Raw genomic sequence first — 24,224 nt, 5'->3', positions numbered from 1 at the left:
TTTTGTGCCTGACAGGACCAAAGATTGTTGTTGCACCCCGTGGTGTGTTGGGGTGGGGGCAGTTGGGTGGCTGTTGCACCCCGTGGTGTGTTGTGACGGGAGCTGTTGGGTGCCTGAGAGCAATCCAGGCAGTTGTGGGGCAAGGGGGGCTGTTGAGTGCCTGGCAGGACCCAAGTTGGTTGTTGCACCCCATGGTGAAGGGTCATAGGTGCTGTTGCATGCCTTGACGGCACCCAGGGCGGTTGTTGCACCCAGGCAGTTGTGGGGTGATGGGTGCTGTTGTGCACCTGACAGGATCCAGGATGGCTGTTGCGCTCCATGGTGTGGGGCGATGGGTGCTGTTGGGTGCTCGGCAGGACCCAGGTTGGTTGTTGCGCCCCGCGCTGAAGGATGATGGGTGTTGGGCGCCTGACAGGATCTAGGATGGCTGTTGCACCCCATGGTGGGGGGCGATGGGGGCTCTTGTGTGCCTGACAGGACCCGGAGCGGTTGTTGCACCCCTTGATGGGGGTGGTTGGGTGCCGATGGTCTCGGGAGTCACGGATGTCACCGTGCAAAACCCCCTCCAGGATGGACCCAAAGTCCCCAGGAGCCATTGACATCCCAGTGCTGGCTTATCCTGGGCCCGAAGGGACCCTTTTATTGTCTTTTATTGTGTTGTATTGTGTTTTATTGTGTTTTATTGTAGTTTCTTGTGTTTCTCAAACTGCAGTCCTCGGTGTTGGCAGCTCGGCTGTGCCTTCACCCAAAATTTTGGCACCGCTGGTAGTTTTGGAGCAGGTTTGCACCCTCCAAACTCGCCCCGTTCGGGTGCGTGCCACTGCTTCAGCTGAGATTTCCTCCCTCAGGGCCATGTGCGGGTGTTAAAAAATGTGAGAAACGGGTGTGTGTGTGTGTGTATGAGGATTTAGCGCAAAAAACGCCCATTTTCTTCAGCTCGGGTACCCAGGCGGGTCCCCAACACCTGGATTTGCCAGCGCGAGGACGGTTTGGAATTGCAGTCACCTTTTCTGGCGGTTTTGCCTGAGGTGGGGACCTGAAATTGACTGTTTCTGTGCAAAATGGGAAGTGTTTTTCCTTTCTGGATATGATTTTTTTGCTTCTTCTGGTTTGGCCTACAGCAGTGGGGGGGGGGAAAGGCGTCTTGGAGCCCAAAGTGGCCAGTCGGATTAAAAAAGCAGCTTTGATTTTTTTAAAGCTCATTTTGAAAACACTCAGGAATGGGTAAATTTGGGTTTTAGAAGCTCTTCTTTTTCTGGAAAAGCTTAGAAATGAGTAAATTTGGATTTTAGACCTCCCTTTTTTCCCTAACAATGCTCAGAAATGGGTAAATGCGTATTTTAGAGCTCCCAGAAATGCTCAGAAATGGGCAAATTTGGATCTTAAAACTCCTTCTTTTTCCAGAAAAGCTTAGAAATGGGTAAATTTGGATTTCAGAACCTCTCTTTGTCCCCAAAATGCTCAGAAAGAGGTAAATTTGGATTTGAGACCCCCCTCTTCCTCCCCCCCGAATGCTCAGAAAGGGTAAATTCGGAATTTAGAACTCCCTCTTTTCCAGAAAAGCTCAGAAACGGGTAAATTTGGATTTTAGAAGCCCTTCTTTTTCTGGAATAGCTTAGAAATGAATAAGTTTGGATTTTAGCCCCCCTCCCCTTTTTTTCCCCCAACAGTGCTCAGAAATGGGTAAATGTGGATTTTGGAGCTCCCCAAAATCCTCAGAAAGAGGTAAATTTGGATTTTAGAGCCCCCCTTCCCCCCCTGCCCCAGAATGCTCAAAAATGGGGAGATTTGGATTTTAGAACTCTCCCAAACCCTCAGAAATGGGTAAATTTGGAATTTAGAACCCTCTCTTTGTCCCAAAATGCTCAGAAATAGGTAAATTTGGATTTGAGACCCCCTCCCTTTCCCCCCGCCCCCGAGAACCCTCAGAAAGTGGGAGATCTGGATTTTAGAACGCCCCATTTGCTCAGAAATGGGCAAATGTGGATTTTAGAACCCTTCTTTTTTTCCAGAAAAGCTCAGAAATGGGTAAATTTGGAATTTAGAACCCTTTCTTTCTTTGTTCCAAAATGCTCAGAAATAGGTAAATTTGGATTTGAGAGACCCCCCCCTTCTCCCCCCCCTCTTCCCCCCCCGAATGTTCATAAATGGGGAGATTTGGATTTTCGATCTCTCCAGAATGCTCAGGAATGGGTAAATTCAGATTTTAGAGTTCCTTCTTTTCTGGAAAAACTCAGAAATGGGTAAATTTGGATTTTAGCCCTACTTCTTTCCCCCCCCAAACCTGCTTTGAAACGGGCAAATCTGACTTTCCAGTACAGCCTCCCCAAGCTGCTGCTGCTTCCCTGGCCGTTTCCTTTGGCTTTTTCTTGGCTTTTTTGGCAATTCTTTAATTATTTTTTCCCTCTGCAGCCCCAATCCTGCAAATACTCCATGTGGGGCTGCACGGACATCCCCGAATCAGCCCCTAAATTCACTTTTTTAAACTTTTTTTCTCCCCAGAACAACCCTGATACCTGGGTTTTTTTTAAACTTTTCTCTGTCCAGAACAGCCCTAATATCCATTTTTTAAAATTTCTCCTACCCGTAGCACCAATAATAGCTATTTTTCTTAACCTTTCTCTCCCCAGAACAGCAGTATTGCACATTTTTAACGTTTCTCCCCGGAGCAGGAGCAGCGGGAGGCCAGCTGTCCGTCCCCCTCCGGACAGCGAGCTGGGCACTCGGGGTTCCCCGGATTTGAGGTGAAAAAACACTTTTTCCCCACTTCCCCAGCAGGAAGCTGACCCCCTCCCCCTCCTCCGCAGCTGAAACTTGTTGGGTTTTTGTTGGGGTTTTTTATTATTTTTTCCTTTTTTTTCCCTATTTTTGCCATTTCCAGCCCGTCCCGGCTGAGAACAATGGCGTCGACCAGGGACGCGGCGGCGGTTTGAGTGCCGGGAGCGGGGGGAGCACCCACACCGACAAATTTTCATTTAAAAAAAAACCAAAAAAGCCAAAATCCAGGCAAAAAGTTGAGGGCTTTTTTTCCACTGTGTCACCAAGTTGTGGACCAAAGGCCCGGCCAGCTGCCCCAACACCGGGGCCAGCCAGAAAACGGGGTAAAACCCCCCAAGAAGAGCCAAACTGGCCATTTTTTTCCACTGTGGGAAAAACTGGTGCCTCGGTGCCCCGTTTGCCTTATTTTTTCCCTTTTTTCCCCCCATTTTTGAGGATGCCTCACCTCTTTCTTTGTTCAAACTCTTTCCTCCCCTCTTGCAGAATCACTCCCCTCTTGATTTTTCCCTTTTTTTCCCCTTTTTCCCATTTTTTTCACCTTTTTCCCCTTTCTGCACGCTCGCTGTTAATTTTCATTAATTTTCTTCTTTTTTTTTTTTTTTTTTTTTCCCCGTCTTTTTCTCGCGCCTGTTTGCCGCCGTGGCCGCCTGAGGTTGGGGGGGGGGGGGTGCTTTGTGTCTGGCAGCTGCCTGCCGGCGCAGGCAGCGAGCGGGTGTGCGCCTTTCCCCCCCCTCCATCACCCACCCCCCCTCCCCGTCCGGGTGTCTACGTTTTTTTTTTTTCTCGAGGTGCGGGGAGTGGGAACGTCACGTGTGTGGAAAATTCTCGTTGATGGTTTGCCAACGCGCCCCGGCTCCCCGCGCATGTCTGCTGGTCTTGGGGGGGGGCGGGCAGGAATGGGATGGGGGGGGGAAGAAGAGGTGTTGAGGGGGGAAACACCCCCCAAAATGGCAGGATCAGGCCTGGTGGGGCTGAGCCCCGTCCCGGCGAGCTGCTGTGTCCTGCGGGGAGCACCCGAAGGTGACGGTGGGCGAGGAGCGGGGGGAACAACGTGGTGGGGGGGGAAATTGGTGGAGGGGGAAGAGGGAGGGCAGGATCCAGCCTGGCCCGGAAAAAAGCAGCAGGAAAAGAAAAAGGGGGGGTGGGGGTGGTTTTTTGAGTGCTTTTTTTTTTTTTTTTTTTTTTTTTTTTTTTGTCCCCTGTTACCATTTTCTGGCATCACCCCCCCCCGCCCCGGCCCTGCACGCCCAGAGCGGGGGGGGTTGGCATTATCCGGGTGGTCCCGGCAGCGTTGCCTGTCCCTGGACCCTGCCGGCAGCGGTCTGGCAGCAGGCTGGCCGGCGGTGCCAAGGGATTAGGCAGGAATGTGACCCCGGCGGCGCCGGGTGTTGCTTCCTCTCCCCACGCCAAACTTGGCACCCGCCGTCACCCTCGCAGACCCCCCCTTCCCCGCCTTCCCTTCGCGGCTCGGGGACACCGGGGCTTCCCTCCCCGGCGGCAGCGGCGGCGGTGAGCTTCATCCCTGACCGCCGGCGGTCGGCTGGGACCTGTCAGCGAGCGCCGGTTGTGATTTATGGGGGCGGACGGGTGACGTCGGTGGGGGACACACACACACGCCAGGCTGAGGACGTGCCAGCTTGTTGCAAGAGCCGCCGGGCAGATGTGACACCTCTCCCGGGCTTCACCCCGACCGGTTGCCAAAAACACTGGGGACAGCCAAGGCCATGACACGGATGTAGGTGTCACCGCCCCGGGGACGGTCCTCGGGGATTCTCGGTGGCCCCCGTCATGGGGATGCCGGTGGCCCTCGGCCAAGAGGTTGGGAAATCCTCTGCTGGCGGTTGGTCACCGTCACGGTGACACCGGCGTCCCCCCCGGGTGAGCGGTTAGGAAATCCTCTGCCAGCGGTTGGGGACTGTCAGCCAGAGTGGAGCGATTGTGCCGAGCCGTTGATCGCTTTTAGGGTCAAAGAGGGGGGAATCCACCGCTGCCGGCGGTTGGTCACTGTCACACTGACACCGGCATCCCCCGGGTGAGTGGTTGGGGAATCCTCTGCCCGTGGTTGGTCACTGTCACGGTGACACCGGTGTCCCCTGGGGTGAGCAGCTGGGAAATCCTCTACCGGTGGTTGGTTGGGGACCATCAGCCGGAGTGGAGCTATTGTGCTGAGCAGTTGATCCCTCGATGCTTTTTAGGGAAAAAAAGGAGGAAAAAAGGGCTCTTGCTCATGGGAAGATGGGAAGAAACAACCCAGGGGGTTGTGCCTGCGGTTGGGGGCCTCGTTTTGGGGGTAACCACCCCCCCCCCCGCCGCAGGGCATTTCCAGGAGGATTTTAGGGTATGGCGCCTGCGCAGCTAATTAATTTAGCGTTAACGATGCTCCAGCATTGGGCATGCCAGCCATGGAGCCTTAGGAATCTGCTTGGCGGGTTGGTGTTGAACTTCCAGTGGGGTAAAACACCACGGAATTACCCCAAATATCCCCCAAAATCCTGTAATTTCACCCCAAAATACGATGGAAAACAGGCTTTGGGGAAATGCCCCCAAATCCCATTTCTGATGTTTTTTTACCTTTTTTTCATGGCGTGAGCGGGTGTTGCCAGTACTGTTGGTGGAGGGGCCTCAGGCTGTGGCTGCTGGTTTTGTTATCCTTGAGTTTTGCCCCAAAAGTTGAGTTTTTCCCCAAAATGTTTCTGCTTCAAAGGCCCAACCAAAGGTCAGTTGGTTTTGGGTCAAAAACCAGGGTAAAAAGGTAATGGCGGTGCTGAGTTTTTGGGAGGCCGATTTTTGGGCTCGTTTCCGCCAGGGGAAGGCGAGTGCTGGTGCGGCCTTGTCACCCGCTGGCCGCAGAGGGGACCCGAGTGTGGCCCCCCGTCCCCCGCCTCCGGGTGTGTCAGTGGGCTGGTGGCCACGGAGGAGACCTCAGCCTGGTGGCCTGTCCCCGTCACCCACCTCCGTGTGTGACACTGTGCTGGTGGCCACAGAAGGGACTTTGGCGTGGCCGCATGTCCCTGTCACCCGCCTCAGCACGTGTCAGCAAGCCAGTGGCCGTGGAGGGATGCTCAGCACAGTCCGCTGTCCCCATCACCCGCCTTCCGTGTGTGTCACCATCTTGGGGACCTCAGCGTGGCCACCTGTGGCCATCACCCACCTCTGTGTCTGTCAGCAGACTGGTGGTCGTGGAGGGGACCTCAGCGTAGTTGCCTGTCCCCGTCACCCGACTAGCTGCGTGTCGCCATGCCAGTGGCTGCAGAGGGCACCTCAGTGTAGTCGCCTGTCCCCGTCACCTGCCTCACCGCATGTCAGTGAGCTGGTGGCCGTGGAAGGGACCTCAGTATGGCCGCCTGTGGCTGTCACCCGTCTTCATGTGTCTGTCAGTGCACCGGTGGTCGCAGAGGAGACCTCGGTGTGGCCACCTGTCCTTGTCACCCACCTCACCACATCTCAGTGAGCCGGTGGCCATGGAGGTGACCTCAGCGTGGTTGCCTGTCCCTGTCACTTGTTTGTGTGTGTGTCAGTGGGTTGGTGGCCACAGAGGGGGCCTCAGTGTGGCTGCCTGTGGCTGTCACTTGTCTTCCTGTGTGCGTGACCCGGGGGGGGACCTCGACGTGACTGCCTGTCCCCGTCATCCGCCTCCGTGTGTGTCAGCGGTCTGGTGGCCTCAGAGGGGACCTCAGTGTGGCCGCCTGTCCCTCTCACCTGCCTCACCGCATGTCAGCAAGCCACGGAGGGGACCTCGGTGCAGCTGACTGTCCCCGTCACCCACCTTCCCATGTGTCACCATCCCAGGGACCTCAGTGTGGCCACCTGTGGCTGTTACCCACTTCTGTGTCTGTCAGTGGGTTGGTGGCCACAGAGGAGACCTCACTGTGGCCACCTGTGGCCGTCACCCATCTTCATGTGGGTCACCATGGCAGTGGTCATGGAGGTGACCTCAGTGTGGCCACCTGTCCCTGTCGCACATCTTGCTGCGTGTCACCATCCTGGTGGCCGCATAGGGAACGTCGGCGTGGTTCCCTGTCACCTGTCTCGGTGCGTGTCAGTGTGTTGGTGGCATCAGAGGGGACCTCAGTGTGGCTGCCTGTCCCCATCAGCTGTCTCTGTGTGTGTCACAGTCCCGGCGGCTGTGGAGGGGACTTCAGTGTGGGTGCTTGTCCCTGTTACCTGTCTTGCTGCATGTCACAACCATGGTGGCCACAGAGGGGACCTTAGCATGGCCACCTGTCCCCATCACCCGCCTCTGTGGGTGTCAGTGGGTTGGTGGCCACGGAGGAGGCCTCCTTTTGGCCACATGTCCCTGTCACCTGTCTTACTGTGTGTCACTGTCCTGGTGGCCACAGAGGGGACCTTGGCGCAGCTGACTGTCCCCATCACCTATCTTCCTGCATGTCACCGTCCGAGCGGCCGCGGAGGGGACCTCGCACAGCCACCCGTCCCTGTCCGCCGCCAGCATGTGTCCCCGTGGCTCAGGCTGCCGTGTCCCTGCAGACGGTGATGACGAGCTGCTGCGGGGCCTGGAGGGGGCCCTGGGGGTGAAGAAGAAGAAACGGGGTCCCCGGAAGCAGAAGGAAAATAAACCTGGAAAACCACGGAAACGGAAAAAACTGGTAAGTTCCCCTGGCACGCCCTGCCTGAATGCCTGGGTCCTCCTGGCGCGGCTGATGGGGTCTGGCATGGGTGATGGGGTCTGGGGACAGGTGACAAGAGTCTTAGATTGGCTTATGGGGTCTGGATATGATGGATGGGGTCTGGGGACGGGTGACAGGCTCTCGGGGTGGCTGATGGTGGCTGGGGACAGCTGACGGGGTCTGGGAGTGATGGATGGGGTCTGGGGATGGCTGACAGACTCTCAGGGTGCCTGTTGGGGTCTCAAGGCAGTTTATGGGGCTTTTGGGTTGGCTAACAGGATCTCGGGTTGACGTATGAGATCTGGGGATGGAGGACGGGGTCTGGGGACGATGGATGGAGGTCTCGGGGTGGGTGACAGGGTCTGGGGGTGGGTGACAGACTCTTGGGGACAACTGGTGGGGTCTCGCAGCAGCTGTTGGAGGTCTCAGGGTGGCTGACAGGGTCTGGGCTTGATGGACAAGGTTTGGGGATGATGGATGGGGTGTCGGGGTGGCTGATGGGGTCTCAAGGCACCTGACGGGGTCTGGGAATGGGTGACGGGGCCTGGGGATGGATGCATGGCAGACTCTCAGCATCACGGACAGGGTCTCAGGGTGGCTGACAGGGTCTGGGGACAACAACAGGGTCTGGGGGCAACCGTCAGGGTCTTGGGGCAGCTGATGGGGGTGTCAGGGTGGCTGACAGGCCCTGGAGAGGGGTGATGGGCCCTGGGGATGGCTGATGGCATCTGGGGATGGGTGACGGTGTCTGGTGTCGGTTGACGGGGTCTGGGGATGGGTGACAGGGTTAGGTGACGGGGTCTTGGGGCAGCTGATGGGGTTGGGGGCAACAGACGGGGTCCTGGGGCAGCTGACGGGGGTCTCGGGGTGGCTGATGGGCCCTGCAGAGGGGTGATGGGCAGCAAGGACAAGCACTGGCTGGTGGTTTCAGGTGAGCGAAGATGAGCTGGAGTCGGAGCGGGAGGAATACCAGCGGGAAGAGTACCGGGAGAAGTCGGAGAGCGGCGGCAGCGACTCTGGGGGGGCGGCCAGGAAACGGCGGCGGAAGCACCGCGAGAAGAAGGAGAAGAAAACAAAAAGACGGAAAAAGGCCGATGAGGAGGGGGGGCAGAAGGTGAAGGTATGGCCAGGAGGCACCCAGTGAGTGGGGGGGTACTCAGTGGGTTGCGGGGGAGCAGCTGGGCGCACAGTCCTGCCCTATGTGGATCCTGTCGCCATGTGGGTGCCCGTGAGGGTCCCATCCCTGTGTTGGGGCCCATGGGGGTCCTGTCTTCCATGTGGGGATCCATGGAGGGTCCTGTCACCTGTGTTGGTGCCCATGGGGGTCGCAACACCCGTGGGGGTCCTCGTGGGGGTCCTGTCACTGTGTGGGGAACAACCCGTGGGGGGTCCCATTGCCATGTGGGTGTCCATGGGGTCCCTGTCACCCATATGGGTGCCCTTGAGGGTCCTGACACCTGTGTGGGTGCCTGTGTGGGGTCCTGTTGCCCATGTGGGTCCTCGTGGGCATCCCGTCTTGGGGCCTGCGGGGGACCTGACAGGTGACATGTCTCCTCCTTCTCTCTGTCCCTATTCCGGTGTGTTTCTTGTCCCCCTCTCCATGTCCTGGTGTTGGTCTCTGTCCCCCCACTGCCTGGCTGTGTTTTCCTGTGTGTCCCCCCTTCCTGGTGCAGGCGGTGGAGCAGAAGTCCTCGGCACAGTTGCTGGGGGCCTGGGGGCTGGAGGATGTGGACCATGTCTTCACTGAGGAGGACTATCATACCCTCACCAACTACAAGGCCTTCAGCCAGTTCATGAGGTGAGGCTGGGGGGCACCTCAGGGACCTGGAGGGTCCCTCTGGGTGCTGGGGGACACTTCAGGGTGCTGGTGGGGGTTCTTTTAGGTCTTCTCAAGGTGCTGGGGGACACTTCAGGGGGATGGTGGGGCACCCTGGGGTGCTGTGGGCCATGCCAGCATCCTGGGGGGTTGTCCCTCTGGGTGCCAGGGGCTCCTCAGGGTCTTGCGGGACTACAGGGACACCTCGAGGTCCTGGAGGGTCCCTCTGGGTGCTGGGGGACACTTCAGGGTGCTTGTGGGGATGATTTTAGGGCAGCTTGGAGTGCTTGGGGGTGTCCTCAGGGTGTTGGGGGGAAGCATCAGAGGGCTGGGGTGGGCACAGGGGTACCTTGGGGTCCTGGGGGACTATGGAGACATCTTGGGGGGCACCTCGGGGTGCTGGGGGGCCATTAGGACACCTCGGGGTGAAAGAGGGCTGTGGGGAGCGTCAGTGGACCCTGGGTGCCCCCCTGGTCACCTGGGTGCCCTGGGTGCCCGGGTTCCCAGCCCACCTCCCTCCCTCCCTCCCCCCGCATCAGGCCCCTGATCGCCAAGAAGAACCCCAAAATTCCCATGTCGAAGATGATGACCATCCTGGGGGCCAAGTGGCGGGAATTCAGCGCCAACAACCCCTTCAAAGGCTCCGCCGCTGCCGTGGCTGCCGCCGCCGCCGCCGCCGCCGCCGCCGTGGCTGAGCAAGTGTCTGCAGCCGTGGCCGCCGTGGCCCCTGAGGCCCCCCCCCCACCTCTGCGCAAGGCCAAGACCAAGGAAGGCAAAGGTGGGTGTGTGTCCCCCAAACACCTGGGCCCTCATGGGGTTTGGGGAGGGGGATGCCTGGGTCCCTTCCCGGACACCTGGGTGTCCCCCCACCGAATGCCTGGGTCCTCACCTGATTTGGGGAGGGGGTACCTGGATGCCTGGGTCCTTGCCTGGCTTGGGGAAGGGGTGCTCAGATCCCTGGGTCCTCATGGGTCGAGGGTCCCTGGGGGAGTTTGGGGAGTCCCTAGGGTGATCCTGGGGGGCTTTGGAGGTCCCTGGGGAGGGTTTAGGGATCCTTTTGGGGGCGGGGGGTCTGTAGGGGGATCTGGGGGCCAGTTTGGGGGTCACTGGGATGTGTTGGGGCATTCCCTAGGGGGTTTGGGGGTCCCTAGGAAGATGCTGGGGGAATTTGGGGTGTGTCCCCCCCACCCCAAACACCCAGGTCACCCCACAGGTCCTGGCCACAAGAAACGCAGCAAGAGCCCGCGGGTGCCAGAGCTGAAGAGGAAGATGAAGGGGAGAAAGATGGCGCCACTGAAAATCAAACTGGGTGTCCTGGGTGGCAAGCGCAAGAAGAGCAGCTCGGTAGGACCCAGAAGCCTGGGTCCCCTACGGGGTGGGGGGGCTTGTGCCTGGACACCTGGGTCCCCTCCTGTCCCCCAATGTCCCCAAGCGGTGGCACCCATCCCTACGGCCCCGTGTCTCCCTGTGCCACTCACCCCCTGGTCTCCCGGTCCCCTTGTCCCCTGTATCCCCTTGTCCCCCGATGCCACCCGCTGTCCCCGGTGTCACTTGCTGTCCCTGGGCAGAGCGAGGACGCGGGGGAGGCGGAGGAGGAGTCGGACGCCGAGAGCCCCGGGGTGCTGGGTGCAACCACCCGCCCTGACCCCACCACCCGCCTCAAGAAGCTCAAGCGAGGACGTCCCGGCCGCAAGAAGAAGAAGGGTGAGTGTCCCCAAGTGTCACCGGTCCCCGGGTGCCACCACCACCCCCACCCCAGACCCCAAGGCGGGGACGCCGGGTGACACCCCCGTCCCGTCCCGTCCCCCCCAACCTCTTTCCTTGCAGCCCCCTGCGCCGGCCTCAGCCGGGAGCGCGGCCCCGTGGGGACGGGTGCGGCGCCCGCGCACGGTGAGACACCCCACTCCCCGCTGTCCCCATGTTGTCACCCGGGGTCCCCAAGCCTGTGATGTCCCCCTGAGCGGGGTCCTCGGTCCCTTCCCCGTGTCGGTGGTGGCGTCCGGGGGGTCCCCAGCCCCTGGCTTCTTCCAAGGGGTGTAGCGGTGTCCCCATGTCCCTCTCCCTGTCCCCACCGTCTCTCCTGGGCATTTGGTGTCCCCACTGTCCCTATCTCCAGATATCCCAGTGTCCCCATGTCCCTGTCCCCTGGTGTACTGGTGTCTCCAGTGCCCACGTGCCTGGTGCGACCACATCCCTGTGTCCCAGTGCTCCCATCCACCCAGTGCCCCTGGTGTCCCCAGTGTCCCCATCTCCCTGGTGTCCCAGTGCCCCTGTCCCTCAGTGCCCTATCCGTAGTGTCCCCAGCACCCCTATCCCCAGTGCCACCATGTCCCCTTCCCCCGTGTCCCCATCTCCCTATGCCCCTGTTCCCAGTGCCCTCATGTCCCTGTCCCCCAGCACCCCTGTTCCCAATGTCCCCACATCCCCATCCTCAGTGCCCCTGTCCCTGGGTGTGCCCAGTGTCCCTGTCCCCTGGTATCTCCATGCCTCTGTCCCCCAGCACCCCCATTCCCCGTGTCCTTATCCAGTGCCCCTATCCCCAGCACCCCCATGTCACCATCCCCAGTGCCCCCCATCCCTAGTGCCCCTGCACCCCCGTCTCTGGGTGCCCCCAGTGTCCCTCAGCCCCCATCCCCAGTGCCCCCACGTCCCCATCCCCCTGTCCCCGGCGCTCCCCTGTCGTCCCCCCCATCAATCCGGGTGGCAGCGGGCGGTGCGTGGCATCCCCGCAGGGCCAGGGCCGGAGGAGGAGGGGGACGGCTACGAGACGGACCACCAGGACTACTGCGAGGTGTGCCAGCAGGGCGGGGAGATCATCCTCTGCGACACCTGTCCCCGCGCCTACCACCTCGTCTGCCTCGATCCCGAGCTTGACCGCGCACCCGAGGGACGCTGGAGCTGCCCCCACTGCGTGAGCTGCGGGACAGGGGGACGGGGTGGGGGCTTGGGAGGGTCACTAGGGGAGATTCGGGGGGGGTTGGGGGTCCCTGGGAAGGATTTAGCTGTCCCTGGCAGCATTTTAGGGATCCCTGGGGTGCTTTAGGGGTCCTTGGGGCAGTTTGGAGGTCTGTAAGGGGATCATGGGTGCAGTTTGGGGTCCCTGGGGGGTTTTGGGGGTCACTAGGAGGATCCTGGGGGATGAATGGGTGTCCCTAAGGGGATCCTCAGGGAGTTTGGGAGGTCCCTGGAGGGATCCTACAGGGGTTTAGAGGGTCCCTGGGCAGGGGGGGTCCCTGGGGGAATTTAGGTGTCTGTAGTGGAGGTCCCTGGTAGAGGGCTTTGGGGGTCCCTCAGGGTGTCCCTAGGGTGGTTTTGGGTGTGTCTCCAGGGGATTTGGGTGTCCCTGGGCATGTTCTCAGGAGGTTTCGATGTTCCCTGGGGGACGTCTCCAGGAGGTTGGGTGTCCCCAGGAGGTTTGGGTGTCCTGGGGGACATCCCCAGGAGGTTGGGTGTCCCTTAAGGTGTCCCCAGGAGATTTGGGTGTCCCTGGGTGCTGTTTTGGGGCCATCCCCAGGAGGTTTGGGGTGCCTGATGCCTGGTGTTACTCAGGAGAAGGAGGGGGTGCAGTGGGAAGCAAAGGAGGAGGAGGAAGAGGAGGAAGAGGAGGAGGAGGAAGGGGAGAAGGAGGAGGAGGACGACCACATGGAGTACTGCCGGGTGTGCAAGGACGGCGGGGAGCTGCTCTGCTGCGATGCCTGCGTCTCCTCCTACCACATCCACTGCCTCAACCCCCCCCTGCCCGAGGTCCCCAACGGCGAGTGGCTCTGTCCCCGCTGCACGGTACGGGGACACGGGGGAGAGTGGGGACAGGGGTGGGGTGGGGAGGGAGGAGGTGGGGGGACGACCTGGTGGGGATGGGGCAGGGATGGGGACAGGGACGGGACAGGGACCTGGTGGGGTCAGGACAGGGATGGGTGTGGGGACAGCGTGAGGATGGGGACAGGGTTGGCTTAAGTTTGGGGACAGGGACAGGATAAGGACGGGGACAGAGATGGTTCAAGGTGGGGGACAGGGACAGGATGGGGATGGGGACAGGGACAGGATGGAGATGGGGACAGAGATGGTTCAATGCTGGGGACAGAAACAGGACCTGATGGGGACAGGGACAGGAACTGATAGGGACAGGGACGAGAACAACCACGGCAATGGGACCAGCACAGGGACGCTGCAGCCACCCCTTGGGGACAGAATGGGGACAGCCACCCCTTGGACTGGGGACCTGCCCCCCCCCCCGGTGTGCTCTGGATGTTTTTTGGGGGGGGTGACACACAACACATCACATGACCACGTGGCCATCCCCGTGACCCCCCTGTCCCCAACCCCGCTGTCCCCCCTTTATCCCCGCAGTGCCCGGTGCTGAAGGGGCGAGTACAGAAGATCCTGTACTGGCGATGGGGGGAGCCGCCCCCCCCTGTGGCCGCCCCCCCCGGGGCCCCCCCCCGAGGGGCCCCCCCAAGCGTTGCAGGGTCGTTCCGAGCGCGAGTTCTTCGTCAAGTGGGTCGGGCTCTCCTACTGGCACTGCTCCTGGATCAAGGAGCTGCAGGTATGGGGGGCCCCACGTGTACACCCCCCCCTTCAAACCTTGGGGGGGCACTCTCATCTACCCCCTGATATTGGGATGGCTTGATATACCCGGGTTGGGGGGATCTGATGTGTGAGGGGGGGCTCCAGTGTATGGGGGACTTGAGACTGGGGACACCCTGATACACCTCCCTCAAGGAGGGGCCCATACTGGGTGCCCTGATACACCCAGCTTGCGGGGGGGGGGGATGGCCATACTGGGGGGACCCCTGTATACCCCCTTGGGGGGGGGAGGGGCACGATATTGGAGTGCCTTGATATATTCAGCTTGGGGGTCCTGATACTGGGGTTCCCAGTCTTGGGAGCACCGTAGTATCCCCAGCTGAGGGGACCTGGAGGGTTCCGCAGGACTGGGGACACACCAGTATCCCCAGCTGGGGGGGCCTGGAGCTAGTGACACCCCAAAATCCCCAGCTGGGGGGGCCTGGGGCTGGTGACACCCTGATATACCTAGCTGGGGGGATGTGAGGGGTTCCCCAGCACTGGGGACATCCCAGTATCCCCAGCTGGAGGGCCTGGGGCTGGTGACACCTCAAAATACCTGGGGCTGGGGGGGGTCTGGGAGGGTCCCTGGGCTTGGGGACACTCTGATATCCCCAACTGGGGGGCCTGGAGCTGCTGACACCCCAAAACAGCCATCCTGGGGGGGGGGGGGGCTGGGAGAGTCTTTGGGCTTGGGGACATGCTGATATCCCCAGCTGGCAGGGTCCCCAATATTTGGGACACCCCGATATCCCCAGCCTTGGAGGGGGGATCCCCAATCTTGGGGACCCCCCACCATCCCCACTTCAGGGGCGCTGTGCTGTGCAGTGCTCCCCCCGGGTCCCCAAGACACCCCTGTCCCTAGGGCAGGGGGAGAGGAGCAGCACCCCAATTCCTCACACCTCCCCCATTCCAGGAGCCCTGGGGGGAGCAGGGGGGGTTGCCCCCCCCCCCCAATTAATTTGGGGGTGTGTCCCCCTATTCCCCTCCCACAGCTGGAGATCTTCCACCTGGTGATGTACCGCAACTACCAGCGCAAGAACGACATGGACGAGCCACCCCCCCTCGACTACGGCTCGGGGGACGACGACCCCAAGAGCGAGAAACGGGGGGCTGGGGGGGACCCCCTTTTTGGGGGGATGGAGGAACGTTTCTACCGCTACGGCATCAAACCTGAGTGGATGACGGTGCATCGCATCATCAACCACAGGTAGGGTAGCACCCATGGGTGCTACATGGTGCCCATGGGATCCCCTGGGTCCCTTGCCACCCCCTCCCCCAAATTGGGAGGGGATGGGTGGCATCAGCATGGGGTAGGAGAGCGCCTGGGTGGGGTTTGGGGACACTGCTGGCACCTGTGGGGACACTCTGGGCACACTTGGGTCTTCTAAGGACACCCCCAGCACCCACAGGTGCCCGCCCTCCCATATTGGGAGCAGTTGGGCAATGTCCCCAGGTGACCCTGTGTCCTGTCCGGGTGTCCCTGTCCCCGAGTGACCCCATGACCTCCATGTGTCCCTGTCTCCAGGTGACCCCGTGTCCTGTGTGTCCCTTTCCCCGAGTGACCCTGTGTCCTGTCCGTATGTCCCTGTCCCCAGGTGACCCCGTGTCCTGTCAGTGTGTCCCTGTCCGAGTGACCCCACGTCCCCTCTGTGTCCCCAGGTGACCCTGTGTCCTGTCCATGTGTCCCTGTCTCCAAGTGACCCCACGTCCCCTCCATGTGTCCCTGTCCCCAGGTGACCCCATGTCCCCATGTGACCCCGTGTCCTCTCTGTGTGTCCCTGTCCCCAGATGACCCCACGTCCCTGGGTGACCCCTGTGCTGGGGTGTCCCCAGTGTCTCTGCTGGCAGCCGGTGATGCCGGTGACAGCGGGTGACCCTTCGTCACTGGGGTGACCCTTCCACGTGCCCCGCTGTCACCCACAGCCTGGTGGCACGTGGCAACCCCCGCCTGGGCCTGCATTGTCCTGGCTGTCCCTCTGTCCCCATGGGTGCCCAGTGTCTCCATGGGTCCCTGCTGTCACCCGTGGGTGCTTTGTGTCCCTGGGGGTGTTCGGTGTCCCCGTGGGTGCCTGCTGTCACCTGTGGCTGCCCATTGTCCCTGCAGGTGCCCGGTGTCCCCACAATGCCCATTACTCCCATGATGTCCATTGTCCCCTGGGTGCCTGTTGTCGGCACGACATCCAGTGTCCGCACAGTGCCTGTTGTCCCCTGCGGTGCTGGGTGTCCTCCAGGTGCCCGTTGTCCCCGCAGTGTTCAGTGTCCCCTGGGTGCCTGTTGGCCCCACAACACCCATTGCCCCCATGGTGCCCATTGTCCCCCGGGTGCTTGTTGTCCCCTGGGTGCCTATGGCCCCTGCGGTGGCCAGTGTCCCCATGGTGCCTGTTGCCCCCACGACGCCCAGTGTTCCACAGGTGTCTGTTGTCCCTGTGATGCCCATTACCCCCATGACGTCTATTTTCCCCTGGGTGCCTGTTGTCCCCACGACACCCAGTGTCCCCTGGGTGCCTCTTGCCTCTGTGGTGCCCCTTGGCCCCATGATGCCTGGTGTCCCCTGGGTGCCTGTTGTCCCCATGACACCCAGTGCCCCCATGGTGCCTGTTGCTCCCCGCGGTGCCGGGTGTCTCCCGGGTGCCCGGTGCGGGGCGTGACGGCGTGCCACGCAGCGTGGACCGGAAGGGGCAGTACCACTACCTGGTGAAGTGGCGGGACCTGCCCTACGACCAGGCCACCTGGGAGGAGGATGAGATGCCCATCCCCGACTATGACCTCCACAAGCTGGCCTACTGGAAGCACCGGTAAGGGACATGGGGACACGGCAAGGGACAGGGAGACAGTGTGGGGACATGGCAATATGCCTACCGGAAGCACCAGTGAGGGATGTGGGGACACGGGGGGAGCACGGGGACGTGCCTACTGGAAGCATTGGTGAGGGTTGTGGGGACATGCTTACTGGAAGCACTGGTGAGGGATACAGGGACATGGGGGGACATTGAGGGAGCATGGGGACATGCTTGCTGGAAGCACTGGTGGGACTGGGGACTCATGGGGACATGGGGACATGCCTCCTGGAAGCACCAGTCAGGATCATGGGGACAAGAGGATGTGGGAATATGGGGGGACATGGGGACATGCCTACAGGAAGCACTGGTGAGGCTGGGGATATGGGGATGGGGGGGACATGGGGACACGGGGACATGGGGACACAGGGAGGACGTGGGGACATGCCTACTGGCCATGTGCTCCTGTGTCCCCATGAGTCCCCCAATGTCCTCATGCTGCCATGTGTCCCTGTGTCCTCATGTCTGCATGTGTCTCCTGTCCCCTCCATGTCCCTGTGCCCCCCCTGTGTCCCCTGCCATGTCCCCATCCCTCCTGGTGTCCCTCCCTGTCGCTGTGTACCCCCCATCTCCCTGTCTTCTCTGGTGTCCCTGTTCCTCCTGTCACCCACCGTGTCCCTGTGTGTCCCCATGTCCCTGTGGCCCCCTTGTTTCCTGTCCCTCCCATGTCCTTCTGTCCCCCGCCATGTCCCCAGGGAGGTGTTCATGGGGGAGGACCCGGCCCAGCCCCGGCGCTACAAAAAGAAGAAGAAGGAGACGCCGGGGGAGGGACCGCCTGACTCCCCCACCAACGACGTGAGTGCCCGGACACCTGGGTGTCCCACCCAGACACTTAGGTCCCCCCCACCACACCCTTAGGTCCCCCCTATGGACCCCACCCATCGGACCCTTGAGTCCTCTGGATGCCTGGATCCCCTCCGTCATCCCTGGGGTCCCCCAGATGCCTGGGGGCATCAGTGGCCCCCTGGGGTGCCTGAGTGCCCTGGTGGGGGGTTGACCACCCTGGGTCCCCTGGGACCTTCACAGCATCAGTGACCCCCTGGGGTGCGTGGAGGGGGGTTGAACACCCAGATACCTGGGTCTGCCACCCACTGACGCCCTCTCCCCGGCAGCCGACGGTGAAGTACGAGACGCAGCCGCGGTTCATCACGGCGACAGGCGGCACCCTGCACCTCTACCAGCTGGAGGGGCTGAACTGGCTGCGCTTCTCCTGGGCCCAGAGTACCGACACCATCCTGGCCGACGAGATGGGGCTGGGCAAGACCATCCAGACCATCGTATTCCTCTACTCCCTCTACAAGGAGGTGAGGTCGCTCTCGCCTGGTCCCTGGTGTCACTCGTTTGGTCCTGGTGTCATCCACCTGGCCTTGGTGTTTCCTACTTGGCCCTGGTGTCTCCCCTTTGGCCCCTGTGTCGCCCACCTTGCCCCCAATGCCACCTGCCTGGTCCCTGGTGACACTTGCTTGGCCCTGGTGTCACCCACCTGGCCTTGGTGTCTCCCTCTTGGCCCCCAGCATCACCTGCCCGGCCCCTGGTATCACTCGCTTGGCCCTGGTGTCAGCCATCTGGCCTTGGTGTTTCCTATTTGGCTCTGGTGTTGCCCACTTGGTCCCTGGTGTCACCCACTTGGTCCTGGTGTGACCCACCTGGCCTTGGTGTTTCCTATTTGGCTCTGGTGTTGCCCACTTGGTCCCTGGTGTCACCCACTTGGCTCCTGGTGTCACCTACCTGCTTCATGGTTTCACCCACCTGGCCACTGGTGTCACCTGTCTGGCCCTGGTCTCCCCTTTGGCCCTCAGTGTCACCCGCCTGGCCCCTGGTGTCACCTGCCTGATGCTGGTGTTACCTGCCTGGCCTCAGTGTCACCCACGTGGCCTCTGGCATCACTCGCTGCTGGCATCAGCCAACCTGGGGTGTCACCGTGTCCCTGCCCGTGTCCCCATGGGCATCCCTGGGGTCTTTACTGCCACCGGAGACATTTTCATACCCCTACAACCACCCCACACTGTCCCCACGTCCTCCAAGGCCCCCTTCCATGCTGTCCCCATGTGCCACACCGTCCCCATGTCCCCCAAGGACCCTGTCCCACACCGCCCCCCCCATCCCCCTGTGTCACACTGTCCCCACGTCCCCCAAGGGCCCCGTCCCCGTGTCCCCGTGTGACGCGCTGTCCCCCAGGGCCACACCAAGGGCCCGTTCCTCGTCAGCGCCCCGCTCTCCACCATCATCAACTGGGAGCGGGAGTTCCAGATGTGGGCCCCCGCCTTCTACGTCGTCACCTACACCGGGGACAAGGACAGCCGGGCTATCATCCGTGAGAACGAGTTCTCCTTCGATGACAATGCCATGAAGGGGGGCAAGAAGGCCTTCAAGATGAAGGTGAGCTGGGTGCTGGGGTCCCCTCGGCGGCGGGTGGGGGGGGCTGCACCCCGATGCCTGGGTCCCTTTGGGGGTGAGGGGGCTGCACCCGGACGCCTGGGTCCCTTTTAGGGTGTGTGGGGGCTGCACCCAGATGCCTGGGTCCCTTTTAGGGTGTGGGGGCTGCACCCAGGCACCTGGGTCTCTAGGGTGTTGGGGTGCTGGGGGTGATGTAGACACAGGGGTCCCAGGGGGATCAGGGTACCAGGGGGTGGCCTGGATGCCTGGGTCCCTGAGGGGTGGTTGGGGTGACCTGGACATTGGGGTCCCAGGAAGTCAGGGTGCTGGGGTGGCCTGACATGGGAGTCCTGGGGGGGTCAGGGTGCTGGGGGGTCGGAGTAGCCCAGGCACAGGGGTCCTGGGGGGTTGGGGTGGCATGGTAGCCTCATACTGGGGTCCCAGGGGGTCAAGGTGGTGGAGGTGCAGGGGCTTGGGGTGCCCCGGCCACCGGAGTCCTGGGGGATCAGGGTGGTGATGGTGCAGGGGGTCGGTCGGGGTGCCCCAGCCGCGGGGGTCCTCCGGCGGGGTGGGGGACACACCCATGGGTGCTGACGGCTGTGGCAGCGGGAGGCGCAGGTGAAGTTCCATGTGCTGCTGACGTCCTACGAGCTGATCACCATCGACCAGGCGGCACTGGGCTCCATCCGCTGGGCTTGCTTGGTGGTGGATGAGGCCCATCGCCTCAAAAACAACCAGTCCAAGGTGCCCGGACGCCTGGGTCCCTGGGGAGGGGGGGCACCCAGATACCTGGGTCCTCTGGGTGCTGTTGGGGGGTGACGTTTGCTGGACATCAGGATCTGTGGGTGCCCTGGGAGGGTGGGAGGTGCTCCCGGATCCTGGGGTCCTGGGGGTGGTGGGGTTGCTCCCAGATCCTGGGGTCCATGGGTGCCCTGGGGGGGTTGCTCCCAGGTGCCAGGGTCTATGGGTGCCTTGGGGGGGGGCATTGGGGGTCACTCCTGGACATTGGGGTCCATGGGTGCCTGGATGGGGGTCAGAGGGGTTGCTCCCAGATGCTGGGGTCTGTGGGTGCCCTGGGGGTGTGTGTGGGGTGTCACTCCCAGATGCTGGGGTCCATGGGTGGGATCAAGGGGGGGTCAATCCCGGATGCTGGAGTCCATGGGTGACGCCCCCCCCCCCCCCCCCAGTTCTTTCGGGTGCTGAATGGGTACAAGATCGAACACAAGCTGCTGCTGACGGGGACCCCGCTGCAGAACAACCTGGAGGAGCTCTTCCACCTCCTCAACTTCCTCACTCCTGAGCGCTTCAAGTATGTCCCCTTGTGTCCCCCAGTGTCCCCTCCTGTCCCCTCCCCTGCCCTGAGGTCCCCCTGTCCCCCCCTGCATCCACCCGCATCGCTCTGTCACTGGTGTGTCCCTGCGGCTCCTGTGTCCCCCCACCCTGTGTCCCCTCCCCTCCCGTGGGGTCCCTTCCATCCATTCCCATGTCCCTATGCCCCTGTGCCCCACCACATCATGGCTGTCCCCGTGTCCCCCCATGTCACAACTGTCCCCACACCCCATGTCATTGCTGTTCCTGCCTCTCTCTCTGTCCCTCCCATGTCATGCCTGTCCCCATGTGTCCCGTCCCACAGCCATTCCTGTGTCCCTCCATGTCACAACCATTGCTGTGTCCCCCCGTGTCACTGCTGCCCCCATACCCCTTCACCCCACATCATGGCTGTCCCTGCATCTCCCCATGTCATAGCTGTCCCCCCACGTGACAGCTGTCCCCACATCCCCCATCCTATGGCCATCCCTGTGTCACTCTGTGTCACAACTGTCCCCCACTGTGCCCCATGCCATGGCCATCCCCATGTCCCCGTGCCACCTCACTCCACCATGTCCTGGCTGTCCCTGTTTCTCCCAACATAGTGGCCATCTATGTCCCCATCTCTGTATCCCTGCGCCCCTCTCCATGTCGCATTGTCCCCCCTCCCCAGCAACCTGGAGGGTTTCTTGGAGGAGTTTGCCGACATCTCCAAGGAAGACCAGATCAAGAAGCTCCACGACCTGCTGGGTCCCCACATGCTGCGGCGCCTCAAGGCCGATGTCTTCAAGAACATGCCGGCCAAGACCGAGCTCATCGTCCGTGTCGAGCTCAGCCCCATGCAGAAGTACGTCAGACGCCCGGGTCCCTCGGGATGGGGTGGGATGGGAAGCACCCGGACACCTGGATCTGTGGGAAAAGGGTGCACCCGGGCACTGGGGTCCATTGGAGTCGGTGTCGGTGGAGCTCAGTACCGTGCCGACTTACTCCGGGGTCCGCTGGGTGCTTGGGTCACCTGAATGCCTGGGTCCCCTGGGAAGTGGAGGGGAAAGCAGGCATCCTGACACCTGGGTCCCCCCTGGGAAATGGGGGGGAAGGAAGGCACCCAGACACCTGGGTCCCACCTGGGAAGTGGGGGGGAAGGCAGGCACCTGGACGCCTGGGTCCCACCGACCTCCCCGTAGGAAGTACTACAAGTACATCCTGACACGCAACTTCGAGGCGTTGAACTCGCGGGGTGGTGGGAACCAGGTGTCGCTGCTCAACATCATGATGGACCTGAAGAAGTGCTGCAACCACCCCTACCTCTTCCCCGTCGCTGCCATGGTGGGGGCCGCGGGGGGACAGAGGGACGGGGTGGAGGGACATGGAGGGGACAGGGGACACGGAGGGGTCGGAGGGATGACGGGGGATAGAGGGATGTGGAGTGGGGAGATATGGGGCATGGTGGGACATGGGGACATGGAAGGGTTGGAGGAATGTGGAGGGGGTAGAGGGACATGGGACTTGGGGACATGGAGGGGATAGAGGAACATGGGGTGGAGGGATGTGGGTCATGGGGACATGGTGGGACATGGAGGGGTTGGAGGGATGTGGGGCACAGGGATGTGGGGTGGAGCGACATGGAAGCATGGTGGGAGATGGTGGGGACAGTGGTATATGGGGACGTGGAGGGGTGTGGAGGGGATAGAGGGACATGGTGGGACATGGGGACACGGATTGGAGGGACATGGGACAAAGGGACATAGGATGGAGGAACGTGGAGGGGACAGGAGAACATGGTGGGGACATGGAGCGGTTGGAGGGACATGGAGGGGATTGGGGGCCATGGGGTGGAGGGACCTGGGAGGACATGGAGGGATTGGAGGGAGGGGGAGGGGGCAGTGGGACATGGGACACAGGGGGGACCTGCGCTGGAGGCACATGGAGGGGATGCAGAAGGGACAGAGTGATGTGGGCTGGAGGCTGGGGGACGTCAGGGGACACCGGGGACCAGCAAGGTGACGTCCCCGTCCCCAGGAATCCCCGAAGCTGCCGAGTGGTGCCTATGAGGGGGGGGCCCTGATCAAGGCCTCGGGGAAGCTGCTCCTGCTGCAGAAGATGCTGCGGAAGCTGAAGGAACAAAACCACCGGGTGCTCATCTTCTCCCAGGTGGGGCAGCCGGGACCCCCTGGGACCCTGCAGCCCCCCCCAGAGCCACTGGGTGCTCATATTCTCCCAGGTGGGGCAGCCAGGACCCCCAGGGACCCCCCCCAGCCCCCCCGGGGCACCTACAGCCTCCCCACCCACCCCCAGCGCTACCGGGTGTTTGTTTTCTCCTGGGTGTGGGGGACCAGGACTCCCCCCCAGACTCTCTAGAGACACCCAGCCCCCAACCCCAGCACCCCTGGGTGCCCCCAGCCTCTCTGGGTGCTCCCACTGTAACCAGTGCCAGTACCAACATCCCTAGTTAATCCCAGTCTGACCAGTGCCTATCCCAGCTCCTCTGGGTGCTCCCACTGTTGACCAGTACCAGGTGTCCCCAGCCCCCCTGGGTGCTCCCAGTCTAACCAGTGCCCACAGATGACGAAGATGCTGGACCTGCTGGAGGATTTCCTGGACTACGAGGGCTACAAGTACGAGCGCATCGACGGGGGCATCACGGGGGCCCTGCGCCAGGAGGCCATCGACCGCTTCAACGGTAGGACCCCGGCGTCCGGGGACACCCAGGTGGTCGGGGGGGGCACCCAGGCATCCCGGGGGTACCCAGGTGTCTGGAGGGGACCCACGTGGTCAGGGTGGGACCAAGGTTTTGGGGACAACCAGGTAGTCAGGGGGACCCAGGCATCCAGGGAGGGACCCAGGTGTTTGGGGGGATGACACCTGGGTGGCCAGAGGGACCCAAGTGTCCGGGCGGGCACCCAGGAATTAAGGGGGCACCCAGGTGTCCAGGGAGGGACCCAGGCATCCGGGGGATCCAGAAGTTCAGGGGGCACCCATTTGTCTGGGAGGGCCCCAAGTGTCCTGGGGACCCAGGCATCTGGGGAGGAACCCAGGCATTCGGGGGGGACCCAGGCATCTGGACCCTGCACCCCTCCCCAGGAAGGATAAGTGGGGAGACACATACCCCTTGGGGTGCTTGGGAGGGGGGTGGGGGGCAATTTCCCTGGGTGCAGCAACACTGAGGGGAGGGGATAAGATAGGGGGGCTTGGGAGGTCTGGCTCAGGGGGGCCGTCCTCCCCTGCTGATGCCAGGGGTCAGTGCTGGGGGGTTTGGGGGTGTCCTGGGTTTAGGAGGGGCAGCACTGGGGAATTGTGGGGTCCTGGGTTTGGGGGGGGCCAGTCCCCCCATGCTGATGCTGGGGTGGGCAGCGCCAGGGGGGGTTGGAAGGTCCCGGGTTTGGGAGGACCGGCCCCCCCCGCTGACGCCGGGGGGGCAGCGCCGGGGGCGCAGCAGTTCTGCTTCCTGCTGTCGACGCGGGCCGGGGGCCTCGGCATCAACCTGGCCACCGCCGACACCGTCGTCATCTTCGACTCCGACTGGAACCCCCACAACGACATCCAGGTCTGTCACTTGCCCGGCATCACCCACCTAGCACCCTGTCACCCACCCTATCACCCATCCTGATACCCTGTCCCCAACCCTCCTTCCATTTCTCCTGCCCTTTCCCTGTCCCCCACCGCCACCACAGACCCCACCGCTGCATCCCCGCTCTAACGGATCCCCCACCGTGTCTGCGACCACCATGTCCCTGCTCTGACATGTCCCCCATGGCCTTGGCCCTGCTCTGACGTGTCCCCCATCACGTCTCCCACTGCCACATCCCTGCTCTGATGTTCCCCTCACCAAGTCCCCTGCCACTATGTCCCTACCAACGTCCCCCACCCTCTCCCCCCCACCGTTTCCCTTCCCTGACGTGTTCCCCATCTTCACAT

At 62.1% G+C, this 24,224-nt stretch overlaps 2 protein-coding genes across 3 annotated transcripts in view; one reads left to right on the top strand and one right to left on the bottom strand.

Moving 5' to 3' along the window:
* The window catches only part of LOC126034664 (voltage-gated potassium channel subunit beta-2-like), a 98,673-nt gene that overhangs the window by 38,268 nt on the left and 36,181 nt on the right, over positions 1-24,224 (bottom strand). The window contains exon 8 of one of the 2 annotated variants that reach the window (XM_049792619.1): positions 225-238. The exons of the other annotated variant lie outside the window; for it this stretch is intronic. The gene's annotated coding sequence lies outside the window, so the exon portion shown is untranslated. Of the gene's footprint in view, positions 1-224; positions 239-24,224 lie in introns of those variants that run through there. 2 annotated transcript variants of the gene reach the window in all.
* LOC126034654 (chromodomain-helicase-DNA-binding protein 3-like) overlaps positions 7,132-24,224 on the top strand; it is a 34,247-nt gene continuing 17,154 nt past the window's right edge. Inside the window, 23 exon segments of the mRNA XM_049792595.1 lie at positions 7,132-7,385; positions 8,338-8,526; positions 9,080-9,204; positions 9,762-10,000; positions 10,436-10,566; positions 10,791-10,926; positions 11,050-11,112; positions 11,955-12,133; positions 12,772-13,002; positions 13,570-13,646; positions 13,648-13,765; positions 14,781-14,995; positions 16,452-16,583; positions 17,321-17,420; positions 17,738-17,929; positions 18,804-19,004; positions 19,608-19,745; positions 20,189-20,310; positions 20,983-21,156; positions 21,494-21,635; positions 22,329-22,460; positions 22,872-22,989; positions 23,729-23,853. Coding sequence (XP_049648552.1) covers positions 7,230-7,385; positions 8,338-8,526; positions 9,080-9,204; positions 9,762-10,000; positions 10,436-10,566; positions 10,791-10,926; positions 11,050-11,112; positions 11,955-12,133; positions 12,772-13,002; positions 13,570-13,646; positions 13,648-13,765; positions 14,781-14,995; positions 16,452-16,583; positions 17,321-17,420; positions 17,738-17,929; positions 18,804-19,004; positions 19,608-19,745; positions 20,189-20,310; positions 20,983-21,156; positions 21,494-21,635; positions 22,329-22,460; positions 22,872-22,989; positions 23,729-23,853 — 3,435 coding nt within the window. The 5' untranslated portion in view covers positions 7,132-7,229.

The sequence above is a fragment of the Accipiter gentilis genome, chromosome 35, assembly GCF_929443795.1.
Source record: "Accipiter gentilis chromosome 35, bAccGen1.1, whole genome shotgun sequence".
Lineage (NCBI taxonomy): Eukaryota > Metazoa > Chordata > Aves > Accipitriformes > Accipitridae > Astur > Astur gentilis.
The sequence above is the reverse complement of the archived record's forward strand: the minus strand, read 5'-3'. Positions and strand labels throughout refer to the sequence as shown.